At 39.4% G+C, this 9,950-nt stretch overlaps 1 protein-coding gene across 1 annotated transcript; it reads right to left on the bottom strand.

The window, feature by feature from the left end:
- Positions 1-5,112: 5,112 nt before the first annotated feature.
- Positions 5,113-6,090, bottom strand: MC3R (melanocortin 3 receptor). The gene has a single exon (XM_009998648.1). The coding sequence runs from the start codon at positions 6,088-6,090 to the stop codon at positions 5,113-5,115; it is 978 nt and encodes a 325-aa protein (XP_009996950.1).
- Between the last annotated feature and the right edge of the window lie 3,860 nt (positions 6,091-9,950).

Consider the following 9,950-nt stretch of genomic DNA (forward strand, 5'->3'; position numbering starts at 1 on the left):
TGTAATCACAGGAGAGAAATAGCCTCAAACAAAACTTTTGTGCGTTTTCATAAACAACGAAATAAAAAATGTAAAGTGAGACAAAAAACCTTGGAAATTCATAACTTTTTAGGACAGAAACTTATCTGTGGCACTGTGAACATTCATACCATCAAAATAGCAGATGATAAATAGATTTCCATCACCATCCCAGAACAAGGGGGTATATCCTCTTCTGGTGCAGAGTCATAAGTGGATAAGAATAGTGAGGAGATCTACTTTTGTAATTAGTGATTTGAGAATTATGTGACTGTTGTATAAATTTATCTTAACTCTTAGAAGCCCTGGTTCAAATCTTCCTGAGAAAGGATATTTTTCTGGACTTCTGCCCAGTAGCCAATACAGCATTGCACAAACAACAGTTTTCCAGTTTTCATGGTTTCTGTTTCAGAGACATTTCTAACTTGCCTATGATTTACAAGCCTCCCCATATCAGGCAGGTTTATGGCTGATTTGCATAGCACTGAGTTGGTGAGTGTGATAGAAATATGACTTTTTCTCTAATCAGCACTGAAGCCAATAGCAAGGTCCTGTGTTGGTGCCTTATCCTGTGATTTTATGTTGACTCTAACAAGTGTGTATTACGAGAGTGATTGTCCTATGTTGCAACCTAAATTGCTTATGAAATATATAATAGCTGTGATGATGATAAGGTGATGATGGGTAGTTAGAGAAAGTAGATTTGGAGCAAGCTTCCTCATGTTTGTTATTTCTGCAAAAATTAATTTTAAACAAGAAGAATAAAAAAAAATGCTTGTTTTCCAAGCAGATGTAAAGCATCAGAAAGTTTTTCTCTTTGGAATGAAACTGGTGGAGTCTTATTTCCTTCAGCAGTGTGAAGACTCACTTGAGCTATGATCCCATTCCGAGGTAGCCTAGGAAAAAGAGCACAATGAAATATTCAGCTGTGATGCTGTGCTGCTCTCTGTAATGAGCATCCCCTGTGCAAATGGGCTTCACCTGCAGCTCTAGCCTTAAGAATCTGCTTGATTTTCCTTCCTTAATGCCTCAGTCCATCTAATGTGTATTATTAATTGAAGCAGAGCTCTGTTTTAACCTTTTAAATTTTAACCTTCAAAAATGAGCAGAACAGCACTATCTGAATGCTCTTTGCAGAGATCTATATGAGCAGCAGTTTTTGTTAGTCTTTATAGTGTTCTTTGAAGGCTGTTTCTTTCCTCCACCTTCCCCCTGAAAGCCTATTGAACATGAGCATTGTGTTATGGTGTAATAAAGAGTGATATTTGTACTAATGTCCATACTGATGACTGGTTGAATGCAGAATTCTGTGCCTGGACTTTGTAATTTACCCATTAGGACAAATGTTTTCAATTATAAAATATTTAGACAGTTACTGATGTGGAAATTGCTTTATATTAAAGAGGCAAATCTGGCTTTAATTTGCATAACATTCTGTGTTGAGCTGATTTTAGCTGGATAACTTGTGCTCCTGCAAATTCAAATATTTGTCTGAATATATGAGGGATTTGTAAGAAGTCTTTGAGCAAATGATAATCCTACCAGTGCTTGTGAACTGCCTGATTTTCTTGCATCAAAACTGAATCAATAAACCCATATAAATGGCACCTTTAGATGAAAAGGATATTGTCTGAGGTTGCCATTTCTCATACTGCATGTCCCTTGTTCAGCCCAGCACTCTTACCAAGGAAGTAACATTTCTTTTTATGAACAGATTATGTATTAGCTTAATAGTAACAACTCTGAAAGTGTTCACTTTTCACTGTAATTAAAATGGCAGATTCTCAGCAGATAGAAATGTTACTCCGGTTACTAGCATGGGTTAAGGACTGCAGCCCTGTACTAGCACCTGTTGCTGCAATGTTTTTGTTCTGCTGTATGTACACACCTACAGAGTGCACTGCTGGAAAATGGCACTGTTTTGGGAGGCTTCTGCTGATGTTCCAGTCCTTTTATGTCTCTTAGATGAGCCCTCACCTCTGTCCTTGATGACTGAGAATGGCTGAACACCAGTTCCAGGACTCCCTTCTCATTGAAGCATTAAGATCTGGCACTCAGCAGCTGATTGCAGTAATATTTCTTTGGAGTGCCATCCTGTTCTTCCCTTCCCTTCCATTTCACACCTGGAGCTGGAGCTATTAGTGTTCATTCACTGCCTCCTGTTGTGGGGTTTGGTCCTGTGGAGACTTTCTTTCCCTTCCCATCACGGACAGGCTTGTGAAGGCTGCCATCCTGGCTCAGTGCAGAAGACTGCACCATGGATTTCCAAAGAGTGAGTTAAAGAATTGGGAATCTGAAACTGTGGCTGGACAAATCTGTCCACCATCTGTCTCTGTGGATAACCTGTGGGGAGGAGCCACATTTTCACTGGCTGGTGCCAGAAAGTTTGAGAAGTCTTTGAAGGATTTTATGTATTCTCTTTCCATCATCTTTGTCAAAGTCTGGCTTTTTTGCTCATGTTTCTGTAGCTCTGTGGACAGCACGTAGGATTAGGAGGTTTTTGCCCAGTGTTAGACTTTATTTCTAGTTTTGTGAATGATACCACTAGGACTGTGGTTTGACATGGCTTAGTGCTATGATAGAAGCAAACAGGATTCTCAGTGATGTTTTCAGTTTTTATTCAACAGATCTGTATTTCTCTTAAAGGCAAAGCACAGTATGAATCAGTCTCATCTAAAATCACTTAAAAAAGAGAAATAAGTAAGACATCAGGCACAAGAAAAAACTAAAGACACAGTAACCTGAGGCAGAATATCATGGCAAACATAACACTGACAACAGAGGATTTTTTACAAGTAGGTACAAGCTTTCCACACCACGAAAGACCAGTTGTGTGCTTTCCTATGCTGGTTTGATTCAGTTCATCTTAATGCAGGTGCTGCAGCAGTAAGACCAGCTGAGCTAACAGTACAGATTTTAGTACCGCTGAACTGCAATTTGTGAGAGACAGATAAAGTTGAAAGCATTCAGGTTTATCTTACTTGCCAGTTGTTCAGATTTCTCTGGTCTCTACCTGAAATGTGGGGTAATTTTTATCTTTCCCTGCTTTGTCACATGCTCCACAGTGATCTTAGTGTTTTTTTTTTCCCAGTTTAGGTTTTCAGTTTTTTTCCTTAAAGGTAATGAAATTAAGTATGTGTTGCAACAGTGGGAGAATTGTGAAGGTGGGAGAACTGGGAAGGTGGAAGTCCTGAGGATGGGGTTATGGGAGGAAATGAGAACTTGACTGGGGAATTTAGGGTGTGATCAGAGGGCAAGGGAAATGGGGACCATAAGGTTGGTTTGGACTGATGGGCAGAGTGTGGCTAGAGCACAGGAAGAGTTGCTTTTTGGCCCCATGAAAATTACACACTCCATAGGACTGGGAAGTTAGGTCACTCCCTACATAGGCTGTAGGATGCTGAGAATAAAACATAAACAGGGCCAGTATTTGCAAACTGTGGCACGTGTCTTCCCCATGGACAGTCAGAGCTGGGTTCTGGAGCCAGTAGCAGTGAAACACCATCAGCCTGGGTCATACCAAAACTAGTGTGTGAATGCACAACTGGAGGCAGAGCAGATTGGGAGGGTCTGGTATGGATAACTGTTCCTAAACTGACAGAGGGGAGCCCCAGAAATAACCTAGTGACTCCACTCAAATGAAAAGGAAAAAAAAAAAAAGTTGTAAGGCAAATTTAATCTTTCAGATTTTTGAAAGCACTAGACAGCCCCAAGGGTTTTAGGTTACTGCCCCTCCTAAAAGTGAGATGCTAGAAAGGTTCTAAGTAGACTTTAGAATGGCTTAGAGTTTTCTTACTCTGGCAGTCTGTGGTATTGCCTGTACATTGTGTTATATACAAATGGTGTCAACTTTTGCTCAGTTACAAGATGCTATTTGAAGGCCACTTGCATGGTTTATTCCTATAAAAAGCAGAGGCAAAGACTAAATTATTGTAGCAGAAGTTGCAGGCTTTACATGCCACCAACTTGCACACAGAAGTTGAAAATGATTACAAACAGCATATTCCTTGTTTCCAATGCAGGATTGTCCATCCACTGAGCTCAGTGTAAAGCTCTTTAAAAAGAGACTGACACATGACACATTTTTCTTAATGCATAAAAGTAGTATCTGCCACATACATTTCTTCCAGGTACCTAACTTAGCCAAATTGATAGCTCTTCATTTCAAGAAGTTTTAACACAAAGCTGAATTAAACCATATACATTTTAGCTATTCCTTGCGTTTGAATCCATGTATTCTTCAACATTTTCTAGGGATGGGCTTCATGGTGACAATTTATCAAAAGGACATTGTTGTGACTTATTAGCACAACAAATACTGCATCGATCGGTGCATTCCAGCTTAAAAAAATAATTAAGAATCAGAGGATATAATCCTGCTGTATCACAATAAGTACTGTAAATGCCTTCTTCCTATGAGTCACTTCTATCAGGCAGCTGTTTAAGTCACACTGTCACTGATACAGGAGCTGTTCTTTTCACCTCACTGATTTCTACTTAGAGTATTTCAGTGCAAGAGCAATGTTTACTTTCACCCTTTACAGATTTTAGTCATGTTGCTTTACAGCAAGCAGCATAAGTGTCAATCTATTCTTTTAAAAAAAGGTGGAGGCATGGGAGTAATTGTAGAGCAATGCTGTTACCTGTTGGTGTTTTGATTTGTCTTGCAAGTGATTAGTTTTTCATAGAGGTCACTAATGGAATCTTTTAGAAAACACTGATCTGTGGATAGTGGCACAGAGATAAAGCAACAGGTACAAATGAATGGCAGAGAGAATATTATTTCTGTCTCTTTAAGGTGGCATTCCCTCTCAGGATTAATTTTTCCAGTAAGTTTCTGAAGTTATTTTGTAAGCCACTCTGATTTTCCTCATTTTATAACTATTTAAATAATTTCAAACCATTTAATTGAATCTGGTTTTAATTTTGAAAAGTATGAATCAAGGCATCAAGTGAAAGGTTATTTTTTCTTTCTCATGCCCTTCCTTCAAACATGGCTTTTGCAGTTGGGGCTGTTATGTATTTAGATACAAATATATATTCATACAGCTGTTGTGTGTATCCTCTCTCTCTTCTCAACACAAAGCTGGATGTTTACAGCATGCACTGACCCACACTCATGCCATAACAACAACACACTATTTCCCTGAAAGTCTTTCTCATCTCCAGACTCCGGAAAGCATAAATTAGTGGATCGATGATTGAGTTGCACATGATCAAAACCAGATAGGTATTAAAGTGTGAAGTGTAGCAGACACAGTAGGGATTCATTGGGCAAGAAATTATAAGAATGAGGTGAAGAAAGAAAGGTGCCCAGCAAACAATGAAGACCCCAAGTAATATGGTGATGGTGACAGCTCCCTTCATGCAGGTGCGCTGGGAAGGTGCCCCGTCCACCGGCAGGGCTGCAATCCGCTTCACATGCAGGCGTGCAAACAGGAACATGTGAACATAAAGGGAGGCCATGAGAAATAGCATGGTAAAGAACATGGTAATGAGACAGACAATGACAGTTTTGCTTTCTGAGTAGGCAATGAATATGATGCCACAGATGATACAAGCAATCCAAATGACCACAATCAGGGTTAAAGCTTTCTTCACAGTCATGATGCTGTGGTAACGGAGAGCATAGAAAATAGTTATGTACCTGTCAATGGCTATAACCAAGAGGTTGCAAATTGAGGCTACCAAAGATATACAAATCATTGAGTCAAAAACATTGTCCATATGCTGAATAAAGTGGTCATCAATGATCAGATAGCCGTTGCTCAGGATTGCAATCATTATAGTCTCCAAGGCATTGGACATGCTTACTAACATATCTGCCACAGCCAGGCTACAAAGGAAGAAATACATGGGAGAATGTAGGTTTCCATTCTTCAGCACTGCAAGAATGACAAGGATGTTTTCCAGTAGGCTGATGATCCCTAAAGTCAAGAAGACCTCGGCTTTTATGAAGACCTGCTCACAAAATCCATCGTTGCTTCTGTTGCTCGGAATTGAGTCATTGAAGTCTTCAGTGACATTAAGCAGCACAGGCTGAAATGACAATGCAAAGTATGTGGTGTTCATTGTCAGCAAAGGAGCTGAATTAACAAGTGGTTATGGACCTGATAGAGCACAGGCAAAGAAAAAAACAGTGGGGAAAAAAGAGGAAAAGGAAAAGAAGTCCTTCCAAGCTGTTGCTGTGCTGGATGTAATCAAGCAGGACTTTTCTTTAGTCACTTTTACAAGTAGTAATATGAAAGAAAAAATAAAAATCCACGTTTATGGTGAGTTTTGTGTCAGTTACAGGCTGCTCTTCTTCATAAGAAAGTGAACTTTAGATCTTGCAGGTTTCAAACAGTTTTCTCTGAAGGGAAAAAAAATAATCATTAGCACATTGCTGGTTCTAGATTTCCTGATGATTAAAAGCAGGGAGTTTGCTCATCGGCTCTCGTCAGCTGGAGCCAGTGCAGTTCTGCTGTCAGTATGTTGCAGCTCAGTGAAGTATCTCGTGCTATTTCAGTGGCAAGAAAGGAAAAGAGAAGTAAGGGATTTTTAAATGCATGAAAGAAAAAAACAACTCCTACATAATCCGCGGTGCAGAGCAGTGGCCATTAGAGAGCAAGCACCTTTCTGACTGACAGCTGCAAGCCCCAGGTACAGCATCCGCACCGCTGGGTCCAGCAGAGGATCTAAAACTGTCTGGCGCCCTCTGCAGATGGCGAATAGGATGGATCTGCCTTAAAATTCCTCTGAAAAATGGGGTTTTCACCCAGCAGAACTTTATGCCTGTTCTCGGTAGCCAGGTCTTGCCAATGGGGGTGGGCAGGAGCAGGCAGCTGGTTTTTTTGTTTGTTTGTTTTTGTTTTTGTTGTTTTTTCTCACAGAAACCCATATTAACTGGAATTGTACTGATTTTAAGTAGGACCAGGGATGTTTCAAGGCATCATATATGATCAGGTAAGCATAAGGTAGATTTTCCTTACACATTATTCATTCAGACTATATCTCTGTAGTCAATTTTCTTAATTTGATTTCCTTTTTTATAGCACTCACTGATATCTGTACACTTCTGTATGACTCCTGTTTTTGCAGAAGTGCTTTAAAATCAAAGCCATACAATGTCACATATAGTAATCTTTGGGGTTTCTACTAAAGGTTTGTTATCTCAAAAAGTCACAAGTCTTTTCCAGTTTCATTTTGAGCCCACAGATTATTGAAATGCACAAATAATTCAATGCCAAGATTCAACAAATCTCAAATTCCAGATGATAGCTTTACAGGGATAATATCCAGTGCAGTAATCTTAAGCTGAAAAAATAGCTGGAGAATTGCCCACCACGTTGTCCAGTTAACATTTTGAAGATCTTATTTGGTCTTTCAGAGTTTCTGCCTAAGTTCACAGCGATGTATTTCAAAGCAGATAGCTTTAAACCACCCCATGCCTTTAATACCATAGCAGGGAAAAGATTATTTCCTGTATTTAAGCAGTTATGGATTTATGGCCAAAACAGCTGTTTATTTTGTGCAGTGAGCCCTGGTTTCTTCTTGTCAGCTTTCTCAAGCAGTTTATCAGGACACAATGACTATCACTGAGGAGGAGCTCGTTTTTGCAAGGCTGGACAGATGTCCCCCCTTGCCAGCTCTGTCTTGTGAAGTGGCAGGTGGTGGCTGAATCTTCCCACGGTGAGGGCAGGATCAAAGGCAGAGCTCCCATTCATGGAGGAAAGCTCACCCTGGAGAAACAGCATTCTTCTGGGCTTAGCTCTGGATTACCTGCTGATGGAGGAGCACTTATGTTTTAGGCACCAGCATGTGAACCAACTTATAGGAGTGCTTTGCCATTTACATTCAAGTCTTGTCTTCCCCATCTGGTTAGTCTCAGCAATATGGTGCATTATCCTGTAAATATTGACTCCAGAATGCTTCATCCCTTCTTGGCACACTGTTTCAAATGAATGCAACAGATTTCCCTGCCTTCCAGCTGAATCTGAGGATAAGCAGTAATGAAAACTGCTTCATCATGAATTTCTGAATGTATCTGACAGCGGGAATCAAGGTACCATTTGCACTGAGATGCAATTTGAAGTGGAAATTGCATGTTATATACCAAAGTGGATTAATGGCACTATTAGCTTTGTCATTAAGAGCTAAAAATAGTGAGCTAGAGCCTCATGTGTCTTGAGTGCAAGCTCCTACTGACTAAGGTCTTTGCAGAAATGGGAAGAAGCTGTGTTTGCACAAAAGACAGTGACATGTTAGGACTTACTTTCAAAATCTGTAAGAGGATTTCACTGCTCAGCACTGGAGAATGTATGTGATCTGAAATTTTCCAATATATTTTGCAGTAACATATTAAAAGAAATTGCTATCCCCCAGCTGAAAGTTCCTGCTTCATTTTCAAATGCACAGGTAGTAATCTTGTCTGTTAACTGAGCCATGGCAACTGTTGCAAGTCAGAGCATATAAAATGAAGTAATACTTGGTTTAGGTCCTCCCTCCACCAAAACCTAGTGAGGATTGGGAAGTTAGAGATACTTTTGTGTTCTCCCCAAATTTTGCCTTTTGTGTAGCTGTTCCCACCTCTTGTGCCCAAGGCCTCCTGTGAGATCCTTAGGAGATTCAGGATGGAAGTCATGCAGTGGGGTGGGACCAGTACATCTGAATGTCTCATTGCAGTTCTCTTCATGTACAGAAAGTGTCATTCCCTGTTATAAATTGATGAGTAAAAAACTCTGTGTTCCATGATTAATGTTATATTTCACAGCCTTCTCTCCAAGTATTGTGAGAGTATGTTTATTTGACACCTAGGGAGCAGTATCATCTTTCTGCTGTGTTCTTGCTTGTTTTTTGGACTCAAAAAAACAAGCTCACTGTTGAAATTATTGACATTGTTTTTTAATCTTCTGATGTGCTGAATGAGAGAAGTCCTTGGTTTCTGTCCCTGTAGTTGCTATGCAACTGTCACTTACTCTGTAGTTCATGAGGCAATGTTTAAACTGACCAGCAGCTGGGGCCATAGGTTGGAGGAGAATAGGTGCAAGGGAAGGGAAAGCATCTCTTGCAGCATTAAGATCAATCCCCTGCTTTGTTAGTTATCATTGATGATTATATAATCTCATTCTTATTTTATTATTTCAAATTCCAGCCCCAAATCCCTAAACTGTATTGTTCCATGTAGATGGAGAGGAAGAATCTGTGTTTCACCAATCTGTATGATACAGGTGATAAATCTCTGTGGTTTTGGTCTTTTTCTTTGCTAGTTAAGCTATTTAATCTTCAGGAAAAGGTAAAGAGAAAGTAACATCCATTGCTAAGAGTGGATAATGGAGCTTTTTAGAGATAATTCCCTTGTGAGAGTATTGAATGAAAAACCTCTCTTGTTTAACACTTGTCATGACATTCAAGTTGATAATGCCTGATAAATGCATATAATTTTGCTTTATTTTCTCTCTTTTTTTTTCAACAATAGTTTGTGGCAGATGAAATTGGAAAGTTTAATGGAAGTTAGAGGATAATAAACAGATGGTTGCCCACATGCAGCAGGTAATTACTGCTCTCCTGTGATTCCAAGTAGACAAAATAATGAAATACTCTTGAAGACCTCTCCTCAGTTTCATTCTTTTCAGGAAAGGTCATAGCAGATAAAATATTTTATCTTAACAAAGCAAAAGACTTCTGTGCATATTTCTGGAGTGCCAATTACTTCAGACTTTAATTTGGAAATACTTGCAAACATGTGCTTGAATTAATCACCTGGACACCTAATTATGGCTACTTAGCTCTTTACTGACCTACAGAGTTATTTGATGCTGAAGAACTGACTTAGTATAATTTTAATTTTTTATACGAAAATACTTGACAAAGGCAATAAATTAAAATTCAGATCTTATTCACCAAATGACTTGTAGATTATGAACCTCTTGAATACTGACTTAGTTTAAGAA

Source organism: Chaetura pelagica, unplaced genomic scaffold, assembly GCF_000747805.2.
Source record: "Chaetura pelagica isolate M959 unplaced genomic scaffold, ChaPel_1.0 scaffold275, whole genome shotgun sequence".
In the NCBI taxonomy this organism is placed as follows: domain Eukaryota; kingdom Metazoa; phylum Chordata; class Aves; order Apodiformes; family Apodidae; genus Chaetura; species Chaetura pelagica.

Bases quoted from the DNA above. Each gene is read 5' to 3' on its own strand.
- MC3R (XM_009998648.1), bottom strand. From the start codon at position 6,090: ATGAACACCACATACTTTGCATTGTCATTTCAGCCTGTGCTGCTTAAT.